Below are 25,081 nucleotides of genomic sequence, written 5' to 3'. Positions count from 1 at the left end.
CCATATGACTTCCATCATATGTGGGATATAAAACAGAAAGCAACAAATGAACAAACTCAAAGACACAGACAATAGTATGGTGGTTACCAGAGGGACACAGGAGTAGGAGGAGGATGAAGAGGGTAAACAGGGTCAAACATATGGTGACAGATGAGACTAGACTTGGGTGATGAGCACACAATATAAATAATGCAATATACAGAAAATGTATTATAAAACTGTATACCTGAAACTTAATATAATGTTATTAACCAATGTTACCACAGTAAATTTAATTGTTAAAAAAGTTAAAATCATAAAATTCTCCGAAGAAAACAAAGGTATTAATCTTCAGGACCTTGGATTTGACAGTAGATTCTAGATATAACACCAAGAGCATACACTAAAACTAGGCATAAAGACTATCAAAATTATAAACTTTTGTGAGGCAAGGACATTATCAACAGAATGAAAAGGGAACCCATAGGAGAAAATATTTGCAAATCACATCTGATAAGGAATTAATAACCAGAATACATAAACAACTCCTACAACTTAAAAAAAAAAAAGGCAAAATAACTTACTTAAAAATGGGTAAAGGACTTGCCTGGACATTTCTCCAAAGACATACAAATGGCCAATAAGTACATGAGAAGATGCTCAACACCATTAGTCCTTAGGGAAATGCAAATCAAAACCATGATACTACCTCACACCAAGGAAACTACCGTCATCTACAAAAACATGGACAGTAACAAGTGTTGGTGAGAACGTGGAGACATTAGAACTTCCTTACATTAGTGGTGGGAATGTAAAATGGTGCAGCTGCTGTGGAAAACAGTTTGGCAGTTCCTCAAAAAATTAAACAGAATTACCTCATGACCCAGCAATTCCACTTTTCCCAAAGAATTGAAAGCAGAGGCTCAAACAGATACCTGTACTCTCATGTTTAGTGCAGCACTGTTCACAACAGCGAAAAAGTAGAAACAACCCAAGTGTCCCTCAACAGGTGAATAAATAAACAAAATGCAGTATAATCACACAATGGATATTATTCAGCCTTAAAAGGGAGAAAATTCTGAAACATGCTACAAAATGGATGAAACTTAAAGACATTATGTTAGAAGAAATAAGCCAGTTACAGAAGAACAAATGTTTTATGAGTCGTTATATGAAGTACCTTTAATAGCTAATCATAGAGACAAAGAGCAGAATCATGGCTGCCAGGGACTGAGGGAAAGAGGAAATGGGGAGTTACTGTTCAATGGGATCAGTTTCAGTTTGGGAAGATAAAAAAGTTCTGGAGATGGACAGTAGGCTGCACATCAGTGTGAATGGACTTAACACCACTGAACTATACACTTAAAAATGATTAAAATGACAAATTTTAAGATACACATATAAAAAACATAAAACTACAATAAATTTTTTTTTAGTTACCTGTTGTGCCTTTGGCCCATTTCCTTGCTCACTTGTAAGAATTTTTCTTTTAAATTCTTTACGGCTATTCAATCTTTGTCATATATATTCCAAATTTTTGGTTCTCCAGATTTCTGGTTTATTTTTGCTGCTCAATACCCAATCTCACTAAGAAGCAAGAACATACTCAGGAGAGTTGTCCATGTGAACTGCAGAGCACTACTCTAGCTACACTTCACACTTGCCTGGTTTCATTCACACAAACACCGACTTGCCACGCTGAGTGCCAGCACTGCTCCCTCCCATTTTACCCTTCAATCATGCCTTCATTATGCCAACTGTAGAAGAACAAGCATTAGTATCTAGTAGGATCAGAAACTGAGATATAATGGAAAAAGAGCAACTTTTAAAGATAATCCCAAAAACCCTTATAACTTTAAATTAATAATTAAGAGTCTATATACGGTTTTGAGGTCGGCAACATAACTGGGTTGGGGGACAGTGATTATATCAGCCAAGAATGTATGCACATTCTTTTTAGCAAACCAGTGTACAAAAAGACACCTAGTATTATATGACTATACAACTTTGTAAGAGTGTCTATGAAGGTGTGGTTAAAACTGAAGATAAACAAAGCACAGTTGTTTAAGAAGCCGGTATAAATGAGGAGAAAGAAATCTCAGTAGTACGCGGTGCGGCCTAAACAAAAGCAGTACGCCTGGTCTTGGTAGAAACAAACATACGAAGAGTTACATCGTTATAGTGGGATGCAGGACTATGCTACTTTATTCAATAACAGGGCATGCAAACAAATGATCTCTATTTGTGGGCCATATTATTTTTGTGTGTGCAAAATAATAGTGGTAAATTTGTAGCTTTTAAAAAACACTATTTACTTTCAAGTAGGCCAAAAAAAAAAAGTATAGAGTAAAAAGATAAAGCCAGTATTAACAACCGGGGGATCTGGGTGAAGATATAAGGGAGATTCTAGATAATTCTAATAACTTTTCTCATGATTAAAAAAAAAGCAGTTAAAACACCAGTAAACTTTTACTTCTGTATTTAACAGTTATAAATATAATGCTAGTTACCAATTAAATTTGATCTAGTCAATGAGAATGAGGGTATTAACAACCATTCTCAAGTATTAAGAGCACATCGCAATTCTAGCTCCAGATTTAATTTACTGGTAATTGTTATCAGTCTCTATTTTGGCAGTTTTGTTTCATTCATTCAACATATATTGTATCAGCAACCTTTTGAGTCTTGGTGGTATAGCACTTAAAACAAATAAAATCCCTAAATTGTATGTTGTTTTACAGGAGTCCAGTAGATCTAAATATTGCCCAGGGCTTTACCACATAGTAAGAAATTTCATGATGGACCTGGGATTTATAAATTTATCTTCAAAATTCTGGAAATAGTCTATATTCTTAGTAACCAAGTTTTCTTTTAGTTTAATCAGTGAGCCAAACTAAAAGGCAGCAGCAGATGGTCCTCCTAGATTGTATACACTAATCAGTTAAAAATTTTTGTTAAAAAAAAAAAAATTCAAGGCTGGAAAGTCCAAGTGTGTTATAAACATGAAATCATTTTTGCTGTTTTTTTTTAAAGCAAGTGCAACTGTATTTAAGCATTTTAATGGACTTCAATTGTCTCAATAATAGTAGTAAAATACCTGCTGTTTTACTGCTTTAAACTCAACAAAAAACATGTCACAAAAAATGAGTTACAAAAATCAATAATATTAGGAATATGAAGTAGAGAATGGCCTCTTCCAAATTATTCTCAAATCACTTTCCCATATTCCTGCAGCTTCTAAGTAATGGCTGATTTGCTTGCTAGCAGCTGTAATATAGATTCTAAATAACACAGTCAAGCAAATATTTAATGTAAAACAATATACGTCAGGGCGGGCCCGGTGGCTCAGGCAGTTGGAGCTCCGTGCTCCTAACACCGAAGGCTGCCGGTTTGATTCCCACATGGGACTCTTAACCACAAGGTTGCCGGTTCGACTCCTCCAGTCCTGCATGGGATGGTGGGCTCTGGCCCATGCAACTAAGATTGAACACGGCACCTTGAGCTGAGCTGTCCCTGAGCTCCCGGATGGCTCAGTTGGTTGGAGTGTGTCCTCTCAACCGCAAGGTTGTCGACTCCCACAAGGGTTGGTGGGCTGTGCCCCCTGCAACTAGCAACGGCAACTGGATTTGGAGCTGAATTGCACCCTCCACAACTACGATTGAAAGGACAACTTGACTTGGAAAAAATCCTGGCAGTATACACTGTTCCCCTTCCCCAATAAAATATTTAAAAAACATATATATATATATACACACACACATATATATATATATATAATATTCGTCAGTTAAAGTCAAACATTCCTTTAAAACAAACGAAACATTTATTAATACTCTCAAATGTTTGGAAATTAAGCAATATATTTGTACATAATTTATGAAAATTGGAAAATATTTTTATTTGAATGAAAACATACTACATAATTTATAAGCTGCAGTAAAGTGAAACCAGAGAGTAAATAATTGTCTTAAAGGCACATAATTTGAGAAAAGGAAAAGTTGAATAAACAATGAGTTATGTAACCACCTCAAGACGTTAGAAAAAGACCTGTAAATTAAGAAAATAAAGGAAAAGGAAAAGCAGAAATTAGTGAAGTAAAAAACAAAGATTAATCTAACATTAAAAAAAAGGGTAACATCACAACCAACTTTGGTTTATTCTCTGAATACAAAGTTGATTTAATATTAGGAAATCAATGTAATTTACCACATTAATGCAATAAAGGAGAAAAATTACGTGATCATCTCAAATTCAACATCCATTCATAAGAAAAGTATTTAGCAACTAGACATAAAAGGGAATTTATTTAACCATGAAAGGGTAAATACACAAACATTAATTGTATTTCTATGTATGAGCAATAAACAAGACAACAAAAATTTAAAGACAATTTACCACTGCATCACATGTCAACTACACTTAAAAATAAATTTAATAAAAGATGTTAAAGATCTCAACAGAGAAAGCCGAAAAACATTATTGAAAGAAATTAATATGTCATTCCCTGTATAGAAAAAAAAAAAAAAAAATTAATCTAAATATATCCAGATTCATTACAAATCCCAATAAAACTGCCAAGATGGGTTTTGTTTTGTTTTTTTGTTTTTTTTTTAAAGATTTTATTGGGGAAGGGGAACAGGACTTTATTGGGGAACAGTATGTACTTCCAGGTCTTTTTCCAAGTCAAGTTGTTGTCCTTCAAATCGTAGTTGTAGAGGGCGCAGTTCAGCTCCAGGTCCAGCTGCTGTTGCTAGTTGCAGGGGGTGCAGCCAACCATCCCTTGCGGGAGTCGAACTGGCAACGCTGTTGTTGAGAGGACGCGCTCCAACCAACTGAGCCATCCGGGAGCTCAGGGACAGCTCAGCTCAAGGTGCCGTGTTCAATGTTAGTTGCAGGAGGCGCAGCCCACCATCACTTGGAGGAGTCGGGGAGTTGAGAAATCGAGAATTCGAGGAGTCAAATCGGCAGCCTTGTGGTTGAGAGCCCATTGGCCCATGTGGGAATCGAACCGGCAGCCTTCGGCATTAGGAGCACAGAGCTCCAACCGTCTGAGCCACCGGGCTGGCCCCAAAAATCCCAAGTTTTTGTGTGTCAGGAAATGGACAAGTTGATTTTAAAATTTAGAAAGCATTATTAAAGAATAACAAGGACAGTTTGTTCACAAAATCTGACCCCTATATTACACTACACTCAAAATGAATTCCAAGTGAAGTATTAATATGAAACCTGACAGGCAAACCAATAAAGCTTCTAGGAAAAAAAAGGAAATATCTAAGGTAGGGAAAGATTTCTCAAACCATACATAAAAAGCACTCAACATCAAGAGAGATTTAGGGGGTGGGCGATTGGCTCAGTTGGTTCGAGTGCAGTGCTCATAAAACATCAAGGTTGCCAGTTCCATTCCCACATGGGCCAGTGAGCTGCACCCTCCACAACTAGATTGAAGACAGTGACTTGAGTTGGAGCTGATGGGTCCTGGAACACTTTCCCCAATATTCCCCCCCCAAAAAATAAAAAAAATTACCAAAAAAAAAGGAGAGATTTAGTTTTCCTACATTAAGCATATGAACTTCTGTTCATCAAAAAGACATAGCAGGAAAAGAAATTTGCAACACATCACCAACATATAAGTATATGAAAAGATGCTCAATAATTTGAACACTGATTACTAATACATGATACAGAAAAATACAAATTAAAAGTGGGAAATACTATCATATACTCACCAGAACTGGATAACAATAAAAAGATTGACAATATCAAGTGTTGGTAGGATACGAAACAAAAGGAATTCTCATAAATCATCACTAGTAGTGTAAATTGGTATAATCACTTTCAGAAAGTTTCCACTTAAAACTGAATATAGGGGTTCCGGTCAAGATGGAAGGGTAGGTATATGCTGTGCTTGCCTCTTCTCACAACCACCTCAAAATGACAACTAAATTACAGAACAATCACAAGAACTGCATGAAGTCTAGTTGAACAGAAGTCCTATAGCTAAGGACATGCAGAAGAAGCCAATCCAGACTGGTAGGAGTGGCGGAGACACGGAATTGGTTGGTACCATACTGTATAGTGGGTAAAAAGCGAGAGATATCTCGGCTGCAGAGGTACACCTGAAGGAGCGAGGTACCACAACCCCACACCAGGTGCCCCAGCCCAGGGTTCCAGTGCTGAGAAGTCCCCACGACTCCTGGCTGTGAAAACATGCAGAGATGATGGCTAAGTGAGATGGAGAGTGGCTGGAGTCCGCTCCTCTTAAAGGACCCGTGCACAAACTTACTGGCTGGTGGACTCACTCGTTCTGAGCTCCAGCACTAGGACAGTGGCTAGAAAGGTTCCAGGGATATATGGGAAGGAAATGAGTTGCCTGGCTTTAGGGAAAGGGTTGGAGGGGCAAGTTTCTCCCGGACAGAAATGCTGGCAGAAGCCCAGAAGCCATTGTTTCTTTGTTGAGCCCTCCCCCTCCTGGCATGCGGACACAGGCAAGCACCATACCTGAGTCTCCATTAACCTGACTAACACCATTTTCCCTGCCCTGGTGATTCTGAGACCCCAGCCCACCCAACCCAACTTGTGGGCACACCCAAGCCTCTTCCAGGGACTTTTCCATGCAAATGACCTGTCTTGGTTCATGCTGTTGACTTTCCTAAAACCTCTCAAAGGTTCACAAAATCCAAATAAGCAGCATCTGGCCTTGAGTGCCCCGTACCTCTTGCTAAGCAGCCCCAAGGCCAGCAAGAGTGGCACCTGACCTTGGTTCTCACCTTAGCCTCTTCCTGGCACTTCCAAGCCCAGAACAAGTGGCAACCAACTGTAGATCACTTTGTAGCTCATACCAAGTGGCCCCAGGCAGGGCACAGGTGGCAGTGGACCTTGACCTGCAACAGAGCCCCTCCAGAACCAACACACCCGATGTTCAGCTTGAGACCACACCAGAGCCCCACCCACCACCTCCACAAATGACACACCCGAGGGGCAGACTGGGCAGGAACCAGAGCCCTGCTAAAGCAAATCCTGCTCCATAGGGTCAGCTCCGGCACAACAGTTCCTCTACTGTAGTCACGGCCAGTCCTCACAACCAATCAGCCCGAGGGTCAATCCCTCCCTTGACATGTGAACAGCAACCAGAGCTCAACTATAACAGGAGGGCACACACCAGGGACACACCTGAAGTGGCTCAGGTGACCAGGGAGACTGCATCATGGACTCACAGGACACCTACCATATAAGGCCACTCCACCAAGACTGGGAAGCATAGCAGCCCTACCTAATACACAGAAACAAACACAGGGAGGCAGCCAAAATGAGGACATAAAGAAACATGTCCCAAAGAAAAGAACAGAACAAAGCTCCAGAAAAAGAAATAAACAAAATGGAGACAAGCAATTTACCAGCTGCAGAGTTCCAAACACTGGTTAAGGGATGCTCAGTGAGCTCAGGGAGCACTTCCACAAAGAGATAGGAAACATAAAAATGGAGATAAAAAAACATGAAAAAGAACCAGTCAGAAATGAAGAATACAATAACTTAAATGAAGACTACGTTAGAGAATCAGCAGATTAGATGAAGCAGAGGATCAAATGAGCAATTTGGAAGACAAGGTAGCAGAAAACACCCCAATCAAAACAGCAAAAAGAAAGAGTCCCAAAAAAATGAGGATAGTTTAAGCAGCCTGTGGGACAACATCAAGTGTACTAACATTTGCTTCATAGGGGTACTAGAAGGAGAAGAGAGAGAGCAAGGAATTGAAAACCTATTTGAAGAAATAATGGAAAACTTCCCTAACCTGGTGAATGAAACAGACATATGAGGTATGATCAGAAAATGTGGTGAATGTTTAAATTTAAAAAATTTATTACAGGGGCCGGCCCGGTGGCTCAGGCGGTTGGAGCTCCGTGCTCCTAACTCCAAAGGCTGCCGGTTCGATTCCCACATGGGCCAGTGGGCTCTCAACCAAAAGGTTGCCAGTTCGATTCCTCAAGTTCCGCAAGGGATGGTGGGCTTAGTCCCTCAACTAAGATTGAACATGGCACCTTGAGCTGAGCTGCCGCTGAGCTCCCGGATGGCTCAGTTGGTTGGAGCCTCTCAACCACAAGGTTGCTGGTTCTGACTTCCCCATGGGATGGTGGGCTGTGCCCCCTGCAACTAACAATGGCAACTGGACCTGGAGCTGAGCTGCGCCCTCCACAACTAAGACTGAAAGGACAACAACTTGACTTGGAAAAAGTCCTGGAAGTACACACTGTTCCCCCAATAAAGTCATGTTCTCCTTCCCCAATTAAAAAAAAAAATCTTAAAAAAAAAATTTGTTACAGTAAAAGACATATTGCCATTAATCCCCCTCAAAATACTCCCCCCTCACTTCAAACACACGTATCCCATCACTTTTGCCACTTTCTGAAGCACTTCTATAAATTCTCTTCTGTGAGTATCTTTAGTTGTACTGTTGTGGCTGCCTCAATGTCCTGAATCAATCCAAAATGTTTACCTTTCGTGGTTATTTTGACTTTGGGGAAGAGTCATAAATCACACGGTACCAGATCTGGTGAATAAGATTGATGAGGACACACCATAATGTTTTATTTGACAGAAATTGCTGTACCAGAAGCCATGTGTTACATGGAGCCTTTCTGTTGTGATCACAAACTACGGTGAATGCTGCTGCCAATGCAGAGGCAGGGATCTTCAATATGGGAAGCGATGTGTCGAACCTTAGTAACAGTGTGTGACAAGTCTCAACTTGTTCGGTGCAGTCAGTCAGCTGTGAGCTACGGTTGAGTGGTGTTTCAAAGTGTGCCGTAAATCATCCCCCATCATGTCAACGCTCCATGTCACACATCACTTCTGGTACTGCAATTTCAGTCAAATAAAAACATTATGGTGTGTCCTCATCCACCTTATTCACTGGATCTGGCACCATGTGACTTCTGGCTCTTCCCAAAGTCAAAACGACCATTGAGAGGTAAATGTTTTGAATCAATTCAGGACATCGAGGCAACCATGACAGCGAAACTAAAGACACTCACAAAAGAGGACTTACAGAACTGCTTCAGAAAGTGGCAAGAATGATGGAATTAAGTGTGTTCAAAGCAAGGGGGAGTATTTTGAGGGGGATTAATGGCAATATGTCTTTTACTGTAGTACTTTTAAATGTAAACATTCACCATATTTTGTGGTCACACCTTTTATGAGCCCAGGAAGCACAGAACAATCCCCAACAAGATGAACCCAAAGAGGCCCACACTAAGACACATCACAATTAAAATGCTAAAGCTTGAAGTCAAAGAATCTTAAAAGCAGCAAGAGAAAAGTAGTCAGTTACCTATAAAGGAGCTCCCATAAGACTGTCAACTGATTTCTCCACAAAAAGTTCACAGGTCAGAAGAGACTGGCAAGTATTATTCAAAGTGATAAAAAAGTGAGCACCTACCAACGAGATTACTGTATCCAGCAAATCTATCATTTAGAATTGAAGGACAGATAAAGAACTTCCCAGACAAGAAGAAGCTGAAGGGGTTCATCTCAACCAAACCAGTATTACAAGAAATGTTAAAGGGACTGCTTTAAGAAGCAAAAAAAGATAAAAAATATGAATAAAATGGCAATAACTATATACCGTGTTTCCCTGAAAACAAGACCTACCCGGACAATCAACTCTAATGCGTCGTTTGGAGCAAAAATTAATATAAGACCCAATATGATATGATATAAGACTGAGTCTTATATTATAGTAAAATAAGACCAGATGTTATATTAATTTTTGCTTCAAAAGATACATTAGAGCTGACTGTCTGGCTAGGTCTTATTTTTGTGGAAACACGGTATCTATCAACAATTACTAAGTACTCCTATCAAGACACAGGGTGGCTGAATGGATACAAAAACATGACCCTTGCACATGCTGCCTAACAGAGACTCACTTCAAATTGAAAGACACACACAGACTGAAAGTAAAGGGACGGAAAAAGATATTTCATGAAAATGGAAAAAAAAAAAAAGGCGGGGATAGCAACACTTATACCAAACAAAATAGACTTTAAAACAAAGGCTATAGCAAAGCAAACAAGAACCCAATAATCCCACTTCTGGGTATTTATCTGAAGAAACCCAAAACACTACTTCCAAGGGACATGTGTATCCGTATGTTCACTGCAGTATTGTTTACAATAGCCAAGATGTGGAAGCGGCCTGGGTGTCCATCAATGGATGAATGGATAAAGAAGAAGTGATACATATATACAATGGAATATTAGCCATAAAAGGAATGAAATCTTCCTATTTGCAACAACATGGATAGACACAGAGGGTGTTGTGCTGAGTGGATAAGTCAGATAGAGAAATACCGTATGATTTCACTTACATGTGGAATCTAAAGGACAAAATAAACAAAACAAAAAAAAACAGAAACAGACTCATACCTACAGAGAGCATTTTAATGGTTGCCAGATGGGAGGGTGGTGGGGTCAGGGTGAAAAAGGGGAAAGGATTAAGAGATACAAAGTGGCAGTTACAAAATAGTCACTGGGATGTGAAATACAGCATAAGGAATATAGTCAATAATATTGGAATAATTATGGTGTCAAATGAGCACTAGATTTATCGGGGTGGCAACTTCATAAATTATATAAATGCCTAATCACTATCTTGTACACCTGAAACCAATGTAATACTGTATGTCAACTGTAATTGAAAAATAAAACTTAAAAAGACCTGAAGATATATGCATCCCTTATGTCTGAACAATTCCACTCTCAGGGGTATAAAATCAAGAGAAACGTACATGCACAATGCACCAGGAGACATGTTGAATAAAGTTCACACAAGTGTTACTTACAATAGCCCAAAACTGAAAACAACTCAAATACCCATCAACAACAGTAAAAAAGATAGACTGTAATATATTCACACAACTGAATACTATAGAGCAAAATGAAAATCAAAGAAACTACAGCTCCACACAACATGGATTAAATCTCACAAAGATATTGTTGAGCAAAAAAAGCACACAAAACAAATATTGTGAGGTTCCATTTAAATGAAGGAAAAAATAAGGAAAACCAAAACGTTGAGGAATGCATATTTAGGTGGAAAAATTACAAAGGAAAGAAAGTAATTACCATATAATAATTCAGGATAGTTACTGTGGGGGACTGGAGGAGGCACTAAGTGGAAGGGGATCCAAAAGGGATTTCTAGGGGCTGCCAGTTAGCTCAGTTGGTTAGAGCGCGATGCTCATAACATCAGGGTTGCCGGTTCGATTCCCGCATGGGCCACTGTGACCTGCGCCCTCCACAACTTGATTGAAACAACTACTTGAGTACTTGACTTGGAGCTGATTGGGTCCTGGAAAAACACACTTAAAGTAAATTAAAAGTTTGGGGAAAAAAAGGGGATTTCTAGGGCTTCAGTCTAATATTTCCTAACTTGGGTGGGGGTTACACAGGTGTTGGCTTTGTGATAATTCATTAAGTTGTAAAATAAAGAAAGCATTTACTTATACACTAAATAATCGAATCAAATGGCCACAAATATTAGAAAAAAGTGCCAGTTTTTTATTATGTAAAAATGACTCCATTCCAAAATTGAAGCCCAAACCCCGAGATTCTGTGAGATTCATTTAATTTTTCTGAAAACCCAAAAAGTTTACATTTAACAATAAACTTAAACAAAGAAAATGGCCAATATATAAACTTAGCGTTAACGCAATTCCCCCAAGCCGACATTCACCACAATGGCTTGGTCTGTAACAAACTGGTGGCTTATGAACAATGGAAATGCCACAGACTGGGTGTTTTAAACCCTTAGACTACAGGGAGGCCTAACAAACCATTATCAGGACCCTGTGTTGGTCAAGTAGCTGGCTCACTCAGCAGGATTTCCAAAGTAACTGCCATAGTCCTGTTCATCTTATAAATCATTCACAAGAGCATCTACAAATCCAAGACCCTGGCAACTAGAATTTTCACACAACTTATATCACTAAGTCTAACCCTCCTTTACTGTCTTAAACATTTAAGTTTCTTAGTTTTAACCACTTTTGACTAGAATATGAGGCTTTACGTACACTACAATTCTTTGGGACGAGTAAAACTAGATTGTATAAACAGGTGAATCCTCTTAATTCTAAAGATACTACCCTCCTAACCAAATATTTCCTAAATACCTTTTATGTGCCAAGCACTGTGTTAAATGAAGGTGATACAAAACAGATTGGCTCCACCTCTCACCTCAAGGTGCCTGCAATATATTTGGGAAAATTATATTTAAAAATGCTCCTATCTTTACTGCACTGCACTGTAATGGCATTGGACTTCAATTACTTATTTACTTACTGGACAGGGGAACTTTTCAATGTCAGCAAATGTGTATACTGCAATTTATCTCTATATACTCAGGACCCAACACAGCACCTAGCTCGCAGTTGCTGATTAAAAATGTTTGCGGAATGGACAAAAAAAATTAACACAAGGTAGCACATGATGAATGGGAAATTAACAGACGATAAAAAGAATACAATATAAAGATCTGATCACTATATGGGGACTTTGGTCATCTCACACCAACAATCTAATATACACTAAGCACTTACTGCATGCTGGGCACTGCATTAAGTACCAGTGAGACAAAGATTAATATAGTCATATTCCCTGTATTCGAGGAGCCTACAATCTAGCAGAAGAAGCCAACACACAAAGAACCACGATGCTTTAAATGCTAAAATAGAGGTACATCAAAAGCGTTAGAAGGGCGCAGATGGCAACGCACCTCATTCTTGCAGGGATCATGGTCAAAAGAGGCTCTGAGAGAGAAATGGATTGAGGCCTTGAAAAGACTGAGTTGGGTTTTAGCAGGAGAGGGAACAGTGAGCGCCGTGGCAGTGAGGAGTGTCAGGCATCTCTGAGTGGCTGTCATCAGAGGAAGCACAGGGAAGACCTTTAAGGGCCATACCCTCTAGGGTGAGATGCTGAGGGTGAATGGGGATTCCTTCAGGTTTACAATTTTCTTTTTATTTTTCAATTGTAGTTGATGCCTGACGATTTCACACCAGAAATTGGTCACGGCTTCGGAAAACACTGAAACGACGACATGGACGCGGACTCTGAAAAACAGACTAATTTCAATGTCACCCCTTTCCAGCAGAGCACTGGCCCCAAACAGGTATGTCAACACCGAGCACCGCATAAACCCTTCACCCACCCTCACACATTGCACCCCAAACCGCTTCTGGTGACACAGCCCTTTCCCGCGTCCTGAGACGCGTCCCGCCGCCGCCGCCTCGGGCCCGCGCCCAGCCCGCTCACGCACCCCCTCGGTCTTCATGTCCAGGATCTTCTCCACCTCGAACACATCTTCCCCGTCCTCCTCGCTGTCCCCCATGGCCTCCGCTCCTTTAGTGGCTCCGTCCTTCTCGTCGCCCACTGCTCCAGCTCCCTCGCCTTCGCCTTCAGGAGGCTCACTGAGGCTGTGGGTGCCAGAAACGGGAGCCGCAGCCACGCTCGCCCCCTCAGCAACGGCCACCGCCGCCGCCGCCGCCATAGCAGGAGTCTGCAAACCGCACAGCAAAAGCTCCTGCGACGCACGACGGGCGCTCCTCGCGCTCCACTATCGGCCCTTATCCGCTAGGGCAGCGTGACGCCACCGCGAGGGAATCCGCCAATGACGGGCCCGGGACCCCGGAGCGACACACACACCGACCAATGACGTCGAGGTGTGCACGCCAGGGCCCTGCGGGGCCCACGGGAAGTGGGTGGGCGGGCCGAGGGGCGCCCGGGCCAAAGGGCGGGCGGCCGCGGCGAGCGAAGAGCCGGGCGGGGAGGCTAGGGGGGCAAGGGGGCCGGGGGACGAGGGTGCGGCTTGTCACGGCGTGCGGGGGTTCAGAGGGCGCGAGCTGACGGGGGTGGGGTCAGGCGGTCCTGAGGGTACCGCCGGCGCGGGAGGGGAGTGGCCCAACGTAGGGCCTCTTCTGCGGTGGACTTGCGGGCGAGACGCGCCAGAGGCGTTCTAAGAAAAGTGCCAGCCGGCTGCCGAGATGCAGGGTCGGAACAGAGCGCTCAGCAATCGTTGAGTTCAATTGTGATGCATTTAACACGTGCGAACGATCCAAACAACTCTTTACTGCTATTACACTTTAGCGAGTACTGTTTAAAGATAAGGTCCTTTTTTTATCAAGCTGAAATACATTGATTTTCCAAGTTCTAGTTGTTGTTTTTTTCATTGAAAATATCAGAGGACGTGTTAAAAGTGTTTTCTTCAGATCACGAATGATTGACAAAGATAGTCACCCACAGTTGCGTAAATATTTTTCTCATTTTGAATATAAAGTCTTTCTGGCAGCTAACATTTATTTTTGTTTCTTTGAACGGTAGACCTAATTTACAAGATTAACTTTTAAAAATTAACTGTCTAAGGTTAACTAAAGAATAATGTATAACCGGACAGATCCCTTTGGAGAGGATCACCAGATCTTTGAGTTGGTTCATTGATTTGTTATTTGTTTAGCTTACTGAATGCATTCTATGTACCATGACCCTAGTAGGCATTAGAGATACAACTAACATAGTCTGCATTCCAGGGACTCACTCTGTAAAAGGAGGACACACAATTCTAATTGGATACATTTAAAAAAATAAGTTTTTAAAAATAATATAACCAAATAACATTTGTTGATGGGGGAACACTTTTTTTTCAGAAGCATTCCAAATAATAAATGCAGAAGAAAAGACAATCACAATATTTCATGAAAATGATTCAAGCAACAAAACTATTAGGTGAAAGATAGATGAGGAAGTGGATACCAAAGTATCTCCACAGACAGTTGTCAGTTGTAGGTGAAACACATCACCATGGAAACCCATTGATCAATGTGAACATTACAGAACGTAGAATAACCAGACTATAAAGCTTCTGTGGACAAAAATGTTGATCCTTAATCTACTCAGGCCTTTAGATACAATTTCCAAGCCTACAAGAAATATGGGGAAAGGGAAAGGGAAGCAATTGGACAAATCCAGAATGTGGGAGAAATCCTATTGGACAACTGACCCTATTTCTTCAACAAGTCAACATCAAAAGAAGAGGAAAGAGAAGATGGTTCTAAATTTATAAAAAACTTGGCAAAATATTTTAAACCTTGAAATAATAAAATTTAAGTGTATATGTTCATTGTAAAACTTTTTCAATTAACCCCAAAAATATAAGATAGAAATAAAGTTCCTATGCCTCAAAGGTAAGCAGTTTGAAGTATGACATGACAGATTTTTATATAATATATAAACACCCATTCATATAATTTTTAAAATGAGCTCTATTTCATTGTTCTGTACCTGCACTATAGAGGGTGCAAAAAAATGTATACACATTTTAATAAAGGAAAACTATTAAAAGTGTAATAATGTATACGGATAACAAAAGATGGATACAAGTCACGTTCAATTTCTGCAATTACAAGAGGTGCTCGAAGTGGTTACCATCAGCATCCAAACACTTCTGATTACGGCGAACTACTGCTTGAACAACGCTGACCAAAGTGTCCACTTGCATCCATTTTTTTGGCACCCCCGGTATATGTACATATATAACATGCATATGTGTGTGTCCATTTTTCTGTAACATGAATTTGTAGAAGTCCTTTAGTGAAATTTACAGGTCAAAGGGTAGTGATTTAAATTGTGATAAATACCTATACTACAAATTTTTTTTTACTAGTATGTTTCTAGTAACAACGTAAGGAAGTATCTGTTTACCTACATTCTGCTACTGAGTATTATCAGTCTTTCAAATCCATTAATGGAACAAACCAAGAAAAGACCATGTATCTTCTGTGATTATGTCAAGCAAACAGCAGGCAAGGCCAAGACCAAGGCCAAGACTTGACTGATTCAGCCAGTAAAGATAAAGCAAGCTGTCTTAGTTTATTTAAACAGCAAGAGAAAGAGTAGTCAGATGCCAGCTCCCCTTGGTCCTTGTCTCACACCCCAAAAGGAGCTAGATAATGGCAACATGAGTTGTGGGACACATCACTATTGAGCCAGTTCTGGACACAGTTAGGGGTTTTTTTAGTTTGCAGCTGTATCCTAAGCCTCATACCTCATCAGAACTGGGAGGTGATGAGAACTGGTCTCATGACAGCCTCGCAGGGAGACAGTGAGGCAGGTGGGAGAAGGCCTCATGGCAGTTCTCCACAAGCCCCCCATCCTTCGGGTACCAGGATGAACACAAGGCGTTCTGCCAAGACTCAATTAGCTGTGGTTCAGGCTTAGGGAGTTAGGATGGGTCACGCATCAGGATGTCACTCAAGAGGAAGGCAGGACTAGCAGTAGAAAGGGAAATCCTGAACCACATGAATGAGGGGAGGCGCTGGGCAGCCAACAGAATGTATTTTCAAAGAAAATGGAGTTTTACTAAGTAGAGAGGTAATGGCCTAGAAGGGGTAGTATGGAGGAAGGTAGACAGTGATCTTATTATACCTTTCACAAAAAATAACTCAAGACGGATCATAGACCTAAACATAAGGTGCAAAACTATAAAACTTCTAGAAGATAACATAGGTGAAAATCTAAATGATCTTGGGTTTGGTGATGAGATTTGAGTTCGAACCCAAAAGCAAGAACCATAAAAGCATTGCTTGGGACACCTAGTTTTTCTAAAACAATAAATGTATCAAGGGATCTGCAGACTAGGACCCACGCCAGGGGGCATGCATGATGGAGGTCAAGGTCTGGGTGCCCAGTGCCCTAGACCGGCTTGCATGCCAGGAATGCCGACATTGGCCATAGACCCTGTTTCTTCCCAGCTTGCTGAGTCCAGCTGGGCCAGATGTCTACCAGACTCCTGAAAGGGGAGAAGGAAACGAACTTCAAGGAACACCCAGATGTGTCTCTCATCACCTTGAAACATTTAAACACAAAGTATCTGTAATATTGTAATTTTTATTTTATTACTGCTTCTCAGTTAGTTAAAATAATAAATCCTGCTTCCATTTATTTTAAAGTGACTTACTGCTACATTCAATAAAATCGTAATTAAATTTCATTATAGGTATCTATTAATATTTGATTATTTTATAGATAGAAGCATGAAAATAGTTTAAAATACAACTTCATTTCATTCAGCCATGACCATAGTTAAGAACTCTGGAGGAGAAGTGGTGTTTATGGGTTGGATTCCCAGTAGCTGTTTAGTGGCCGAGTCCCAATCTTTACCCAACTCAAGCCGTTGGCAGATAGATGGATATTGTCCTTCAGTTCTTCTTACCCATTCACTTGCTTTCTTTATTTTCTCTAAAGCCCAGTGAATATTCCTAGATAAAAAAAAAAAAAATTTCCATCAATTTCAGAATATAACTGCATATGAAATGTAACATGGTACCAAATCTACGACATTATATCAGACAAAATAATTATGTGAAAAATTAAGATATTTAATAAAAGCAGTTCTCTTTGACATTTTATTAAAATTATTCTACCGGCCTGACAATGGTGCTTTTAACTTATTCAGTACATTTTAAAGTATATTATACCCATCACTTCCCAGCTTCCACTTTGCTTCAGACTTCCTTGCTGCCTCTCGGTCAACTCGAGCATCTTTCAGCCTTTGTATACAAGTCTATTGTCATTCTTTTCCGTTAAATCCTATCCATTCTTCAAGTACAAGCTCAATCCTGTTTTACAAACTAGGCTTCCATTTCTCTCTCCTTTTTACAGTACCATGAATTCTCAACTTGATTAGTTATTTGCAACGTAACTGAGACTCACCCATGAAACTGGCATATATTTAATTCTATCATATAAACCAGTAACAACTTACTAGTAAAATGTGCAGATCATAAAAACTGCAAGTTTGTGTCCATAAATGCTGTTGAATAGTCAAGACTGTCAAATATTCAAGTCTATGCAAGACAGAAAAATTCTGGGATTTTTCACTATTAGTGAACACTGGTTGTGTCGTCTGCTGCCACTTGTTAGCAAACAAGTGGTAACATATACTAAAGTTTTAAAGAAAGATCTATGGCAGGACCGTGGGGGGAGGGGCTAAAATGTTGAAAAATTCTCTCCATCTTCCTGATTTTTTCCCCTTGAACTGGGAAAGGGCCAGTGTGGTGGTTAAGAGGTGGGTTCAAATCCGGTCTCTGCAATCACACACTATTGCCTGTGTGATATATGTGTAGTGTACCTTTCATTCAACATTGGCAGTCTCTGTTTCCTCAGTTATAATAATAATTCAAGATCCTGTGGGTTTGTTGTGGGGATTAAAATGCATGTTTAACGGTCCCTGGCACAGAATAGGCAATCAATAAATATTTGCTGAATATCATGATGACATGAGCATACCAAATAACAAATAGGCCCAAAGTGGTTAAAAGACCTATGTTTCCCAATAATTAATTATTAGTCTCCTTATAAACTACTGAAAGCAACAAAACTGATTTTAAATATTCTCACTAATTCAACTGGCCTTTCTTTAATCCAGGTGGCCTCTGAACTTTTGACTGACCCTCTCACTAGTATGAAAATTTTGTACATACATCTCCATGCATTGCGCTATGGCATTAATGTTATGTACACCATGAAGCAGGAAAAATAGGAAGAAAAATTTTAAATAGGCAATAAACAGGAAATAAAAATTATTCAAATAGTTTTATTTATTAAAGTGCTGACAAACCCTTTTGCTCTCACAGTAACAATATAGTAAGAGCAATGTGATGGAATATTCTTATTTTTTTAAATCTTGCTTTTTTTTTTTCCTTTTTAACACAAAGGCAATTATTTAAGACTTTATTAACAGGTTTTGCAGTTCGTTGACTTTTTTGAAAAAATCAACTTGTAAACTTTTATTACAAATTAAAAATGAAGTTCTTAAAAATCTCAGCTTGACCAGATATGAAACAATTTAAAAACTTTTCAAGATATATTGAGAGAAAAACAGACTTTTTAAATTATTTAAAAACACGTTTGTCATTACCAAAAGGAGACGTCTTTGGATAAAAATAATAAAAACCCTGTGCTACATAAATAACGCAGATAGTGCTAGTGATCCCATCAACGGGCAAAAAGCAAGCACTTAAGGTCTTTAGCTCCAATCTTTTAATTTCTTATCGCTGGAATTTCATATTCACTTCTTGTTGGATGACTAAACCGGATGGTAGTAGAGGGTAAGCCGGCCTTTACTCAGCCCCCGAGTGGACGAATTCTCAGAGGGTGGGTCGGAGGGCTCCTGCAGAATCCCGGTCTATATAGCCTGATGCATATTCTGTCTCACGGGTCTACCTTGTTCTCCTGCACCCTGGTTGTCAGCACCCTCCATTGCTTCTCCCTGCACAGGAGGGTTGGAATTTGTGGTCGTCGCCCATAGGGTCTCCCCATGGTGCGAACCGCCGCCTGCGGTAGGGTCGGCACGGTTGGGCCTGGCCTTCGGCTCTCACTGTTCTGGTCATTCTGGGGGTAATTGGGTGGAGGAGCCCTGTGGATGGCATCTGTCACGGTTCGGGTCTACTGCATATTGACTGCCTTGCACCGGAACTCCACCAGGGCCTGTGACATCTGCCCCCGCACCCTTTTCTCCTTCAACAACATCCAACTGCACAGTCTCTCCACCTCCTACACTGCGAAGGCACTTCTTGGGGTTACTCTTCTTTATGGCAGTGTGCTGTACAAAGGCGTTTTTATTCGTGTCATTCCTGTTGATGAAACCATATCTGTTTCTTACACTGAACCACTTCACTGTTCCCAAAACCTTCGTTGTGATGACGTTGTCCCCGCCAGCAGGCGCCGCCTAAGCAAGGCTGCCGCTCCCTGCACCGCTGCCCCTGGTGCGGGGCTTGGTGTCAGCAGCGCTAGGGCGGGGGCGGCTGCTGGGTCTCTGCCTCGCTGCTCAGGGCTGCTGGGATGGCGGCTTGGGCCTGAGGCCTCAGACTGGCTGCCGCAGCTGCGGCTCCTGCCGGGGTGCGATGGGAACTAGGCTGGCGGCAGCGGCTGTGGGGCTGCTCAGGGCTCTAGGGTCCGCTCTCCGCTCCTGCTACCGAGCAAACTCTAAAATCTTGCTTTAATACTTTGTGATTTGCAATTCAAAAGTAGGTTCAAAGTTATTAATACTTGTTGTAGTGGCTATCATAGGTGGAAAAGATCTAAATAGATTAAGTGCCTTTTTGGTTTTGCCTATTAAATAAAACACTAACTTTCCAGTCCCATCTACTAGTTCTCTGAAGGTTTTTTCTTGATATTCATTTAGTAATTTCCATCTTTCTCAAGGAGTTATTTTGGCAAACTTAATGAGAAGGTGTTGCTTCTTTTAAAAAAAATGGAGGTATAACTTACATATAGTAAAATTATCAATTATTTTCTGAGTACCTATTTTGTGTTTGATGCTGTTGGGAATACAGAATATAATCAGCCTTTGTGAGAGGGTAAAAATAGGTCTTATTTTAATTTCATCTGTAAATATGTATCTCTAAGGGATAAGAACTGTTTCTTAAACATGACACTTAAAAATAGTTATAAATAATTGTTTAATATCACAAAATATCCAGGTAATGTTTGTTTCCCTAATTGTCTTTTTTAAACATACAATGGATTCTGTTCAATCAGATCCAAAGAAGCTCTGCACATTGTCCTTGGTTCATATGCCCTTTATTGTATGAGTCTGGCCCCTCCCCGTTTTGTCTGGCGATCTACTTGCTGGTATCCCAGACACTGCTGAGTGCACCCCATGGATAATTAACATGTGTGACCTCTATTCTCTGACATCTGACCTTTAGTATGTAAAATATTTACAGTTTCTAAGTCAAACCGTAAAATGAGGTATATTAGGAGAAACCTAGCTTTCATCCACATCTCCGCCTCTATAAATAATAGTTTTATTAGCTTTCCCCGTCTTAAAAAAAAAGCATAAGCAAGTTGCACATGTGCGTGCGTGCGTGCGTGCGTGCGTGTGTGTGTGTACAGAAGGTGGCCATTTGCATGGGGTATGGATGGAGTTTTGATGGGTAAGTGGTACTCATAGGTGCACATGAGGCCACTTCTTGCGGTACCAGGATCAGCCAAGGGCTAGTGGCCAGGGCCCCAGAACTGGCTCTCTCTCCACATGGCCACATTTTGGCATAAAACTTCAAGTGAGGGGCCGGCCTGTTGGCTCAGGCGGTTAGAGCTCCATGCTCCTGGCTCCGAAGGCTGCCAGTTCGATTCCCACATGGGCCAGTGGGCTCTCAACCACAAGGTTGCCAGTTCAATTCCTCGAGTCCCGCAAGGGATGGTGGGCAGTGCCCCCTGCAACTAAGATTGAACATGGCACCTTGAGCTGAGCTGCCGCTGAGCTCCTGGCTGGCTCAGTTGGTTGGAGTGCATCCTCTCAACCACAAGATTGCTGGTTCGACTCCAGCAAGGGATGGTGGGCTGCGCCCTCTGCAACTAGCAACAGCAACTGGACCTGGAGCTGAACTGCGCCCTCCACAACTAAGACTGAAAGGACAACAACTTGAAGCTGAATGGCACCCTCCACAACTAAGATTGAAAGGACAACAACTTGACTTGGAAAAAAGGCCTGGAAGTACACACTGTTCCCCAATTAAGTCCTGTTCCCCTTTCCCAACAAAATCTTAAAAAATAATAATAAAAAAAAACTTCAAGTGATTCCAGAATTCTAAATTTGAACCTGGTCTAGGTGGTAATGAGTTGGATTTGTCAAGGTAAAACTTTAGAACATGTTTTATTTAACAATTTGCTAGTTTGATTTATAACTTTTAAATACTTAGACTTATAGTAGGTGGGTTTCCATTTGTCCCAGGCACTGCAATTGTTGGGAACAGGCCTGGTCCCAACAATCTTATTGAGGATTTTACAAAAGCACATAGAATCCACATACTATAGTGAAAAGAATACTAAGCCAGGAGCCAAAGTTCTGGGCTCCAGTGTAAGCTACATTTCAACTCTCTACCTCCATCCAGTTTCCTGTGCAACTGAAGAGGCAAAAATACTGTCTGTGCCCTGCTGGTGATAGAAGAGTGCAGGTGAGACATTCTCTTTGTACTTACAATTCCATGTAGCCTCTTACAAGGTTTAGGTCAGAAATGGTTGAAAATGTAAGTAAGTTGCTTACTGCTATAAGCTAAATGGAAAAAATAGGTAAATATTACATTATACACACACACACACACACACATACACACACACACATATATATATTTTAAATGGAAAAAAATGAGAAAAAACCTGGGAATGGGGGCATCATCCAATTTCATCAGGGATTTGAAGACTATTCCCTCTTGTTCCAACTTGGTGCGAAGAAGCTGTAGTACCAGAAGTGTGGCGATCAGGTCCAGAAGGCGTTCTCTTCCTTTTATACCTGAAAGTGGAAAACTCTTTTATGTCTGTTGGAAACTCTGCACCTCAAACTGTGCCAAATTATAAAAGTTTTATTAAAGAATTACAATAGCATTAAACTATAACACATTAGCAGATTGTAAAACCCTGTCATACTTTTCATGGTCCTTCATTAGCCTACTACTGAAATAAAAAATGAGGACGACTGGAACATGTGCCTATCATATTACCCTGATGGTTGTTAGGAAACTGAATGAGATCAGAGCTCCCCTCCTTGCCATCTTAACACGTTGCGTACGGCGGGGTTTAAATCCCTCGTGAAGATTCTCGTGATCCGTACACAACGTGTTAAACAACCAGATATGTGAGAACTATGCAGAAGGAATTCAGCTTCTAGGTTCCGGCTACAAATAGCTAAGAAGAGAAAACCTAAATACACAACAGATAAACAATTGATATGGCTGCTAAGACCAGTGTATCGAATTATTTCAAGCCAACTGGGCTCTATACTTATTTCTTTGTCCCTTGATCTTTTTAAATAAGTTCAGATTTGCAACCCCAGCCGATCAACTTAAAACCAGTACTTCTTCCTTGTTTCCTGTTTGCCTCTTTCTACAAAAAGCTTGGAGGCTTTTCCCCTTACTTTGTAGATCTCTGCACTCGAGAGTGGAGACTGTCCTATTCATGAAGTATGAAATAAAATTTTTTAGACCAATTAAATTGTTCTCCTAGATTATTTTAATAGTACCTATAGGTAACCAGTGTTATTTATCCAAATCAAGATATTTTACTACATCATGAAAAAAACAAAATTGAAAATGAATGTTTACGTATACCGAATCCAGAAATTGATAACTGGTTTTTATTTTTTAAAATGCAAGTCATATATTTGAAATCACTTTACATAAAAAATAAGATTTCAAATATTTTTCCAATCTCACATTTCATGAAACCAAACTTTCCACATCTATCTTGAGGGGGTGGGGTTCAGAACAAGCCACCCTAGAATGTACTACTTTGGCTTGTGGATAATTTTGAGCTGAAGGCTATCAAGACCCAGCAGAGTCAGAAAAAGCTTTTTAACCCCTACTCCCCTTAATTGCCTAAAAGAAATTAGAAAGGGGCCTGTCAGACCAGGAAGAGCGCTATTCCAGAGATAACTCTTTCATCTGAGAGACATATGTCCATGGCAGGGCAAATATTTGTTTACTGGTAAACAGACATTGCCCCATCTCATCTTCCTGTGAATTACCTCCCCCTCTTTGAGGTCCTAGACCCCTACCTCTACCCCCTTCCTGAGCTCAGTTGCCTGGCTGCCTTTCGTCTATCTTTTTGGGGGTTCCCATTTGTACGTAATTAAAATAGCTTGTATTTCTCTTGTTCATCTGTCTTTTATTATGGGGGTGGGGGTGGGGGTAGGGTCTCAGCCAAGAACCTAGCAGGGTAGAGGAGGGAAAGTTAGTTTTCCTCTCCTACAATCTTCTTCATCATTACGGCACACTGAGTCATCTAATGGTTTCCCAGGTAAATCATCATTATTTCCATCTAAGATGTTTGACATGTAGCAGCACTGTCTGCATCACAAGACAGCCACTTAATGTTTTTGATTACGAAATATTTTAAGCATGCAGAAAAGTAAAGAGAATAATATGAATATCCCTATCACCACATCACAGGTCAACTTTTAACAGTTTCCCACATCTGCTTCAAATTTCTCTCTTTTAAAAGAAAAAATATACCATAAAGTTGAAGGCCCCCCTTGTCCTCCAACCCATTCCCCAGCTCTTCACAAGTAAACATTATTCTGATCTTGGGATCTCCATTCCCACGAGGGACATTGCTTTTCAAAGTTATCTTCAATAAGTGCCTTAAACAGCCCTCAGCTCTTGCAATTTTCAGTTCATTTTCTAAGAAATAATAAACCTGTGTTAAAGTTTTACTTCCTTTTTCAGGATTTCTGTGAGATAATTTCTCTAAGTATCCAAAATCTGCACTAATTCAGGCCATCTCAGGCTGAGTGCTTTCAACTGACACTTTGTTATTCAAAATAAAGTAATTAAGAGAACACCTTACAATACAAAATATCTGTAGAAGACTCAAATATGTCTCCTTTTCTGGGTGACAGTGGTTTTGACAAAACATTGTCTTATATTTAATAATATACAAATTTGGGTTTAAAGACAAAAGGATCTGTGCATAATATGTACGTATCTGCATATACAGTTTTAAATCAATGAGAGAGCCAAAACTACTTATAAAATGATATCATTTTCTCAATACGTAAAAATGGAATTGATTAAAATTATAAAAATCATACAAAGCAACAAAACCAATCCACTATTCTACAAAAGAAAATCAACAGAGACAAAAGAAAAAATGGAGGCAGTTTAATTTAGTTGAGTTCTTTTGGAGTAGTACATGTGAAATCTTAGACTAATTTTTAAGTGATATTAATAATAAGCAAATATTGAACTGACAACATAAAGAATAATAAACAACATATAAATCTATTCAACAATATCATAAATAATAAAATTATAAAATACCTAAATGTTATATCAGAGTCATTTAAAAAATAAATTCAGAAGGGGAAGGAAAAATAAAAGAGAAACAAAGATGAAGATAAAAGAGAAAGCCGGATAGAGAGATATAAAAACAAGTCACAGGAAAAAAATCAGACATCTTGAAACTACACATAGAGGAAAAAGGCAGAAAAGCACACACATACAGAAAAATACCATGGATAATCTGGAGATATACAAAGCAACAGTGGGAAAACCCATAAA

At 40.1% G+C, this 25,081-nt stretch overlaps 2 protein-coding genes and 1 pseudogene across 4 annotated transcripts in view; all 3 read right to left on the bottom strand.

Annotated features, from left to right (window-relative positions):
• MPHOSPH8 (M-phase phosphoprotein 8) overlaps positions 1–13,611 on the bottom strand; it is a 46,995-nt gene extending 33,384 nt beyond the window's left edge. For all 3 annotated transcript variants that reach the window (XM_019749592.2, XM_019749593.2, XM_019749594.2), the window contains exon 1: positions 13,288–13,611. In XM_019749592.2, the coding sequence (XP_019605151.2) occupies positions 13,288–13,518 (231 nt within the window). In that variant the 5' untranslated portion in view covers positions 13,519–13,611. The remainder of the gene's footprint in view (positions 1–13,287) is intronic.
• A 3,285-nt stretch (positions 13,612–16,896) lies between these two features.
• PARP4 (poly(ADP-ribose) polymerase family member 4) overlaps positions 16,897–25,081 on the bottom strand; it is a 76,150-nt gene continuing 67,965 nt past the window's right edge. The window contains 3 exon segments of the mRNA XM_019749611.2: positions 16,897–17,118; positions 17,121–17,281; positions 22,185–22,317. Of these exon segments, the coding sequence (XP_019605170.2) occupies positions 17,090–17,118; positions 17,121–17,281; positions 22,185–22,317 (323 nt within the window). The 3' untranslated portion in view covers positions 16,897–17,089.
• On the bottom strand, positions 19,080–21,070 carry LOC141571231 (Y-box-binding protein 1-like; annotated as a pseudogene).

The sequence above is a fragment of the Rhinolophus sinicus genome, linkage group LG04 (genome assembly GCF_036562045.2).
Source record: "Rhinolophus sinicus isolate RSC01 linkage group LG04, ASM3656204v1, whole genome shotgun sequence".
Taxonomy (NCBI): domain Eukaryota; kingdom Metazoa; phylum Chordata; class Mammalia; order Chiroptera; family Rhinolophidae; genus Rhinolophus; species Rhinolophus sinicus.
Note: the sequence above shows the minus strand (reverse complement) of the source record. Positions and strands in the feature narration are given on the sequence as shown.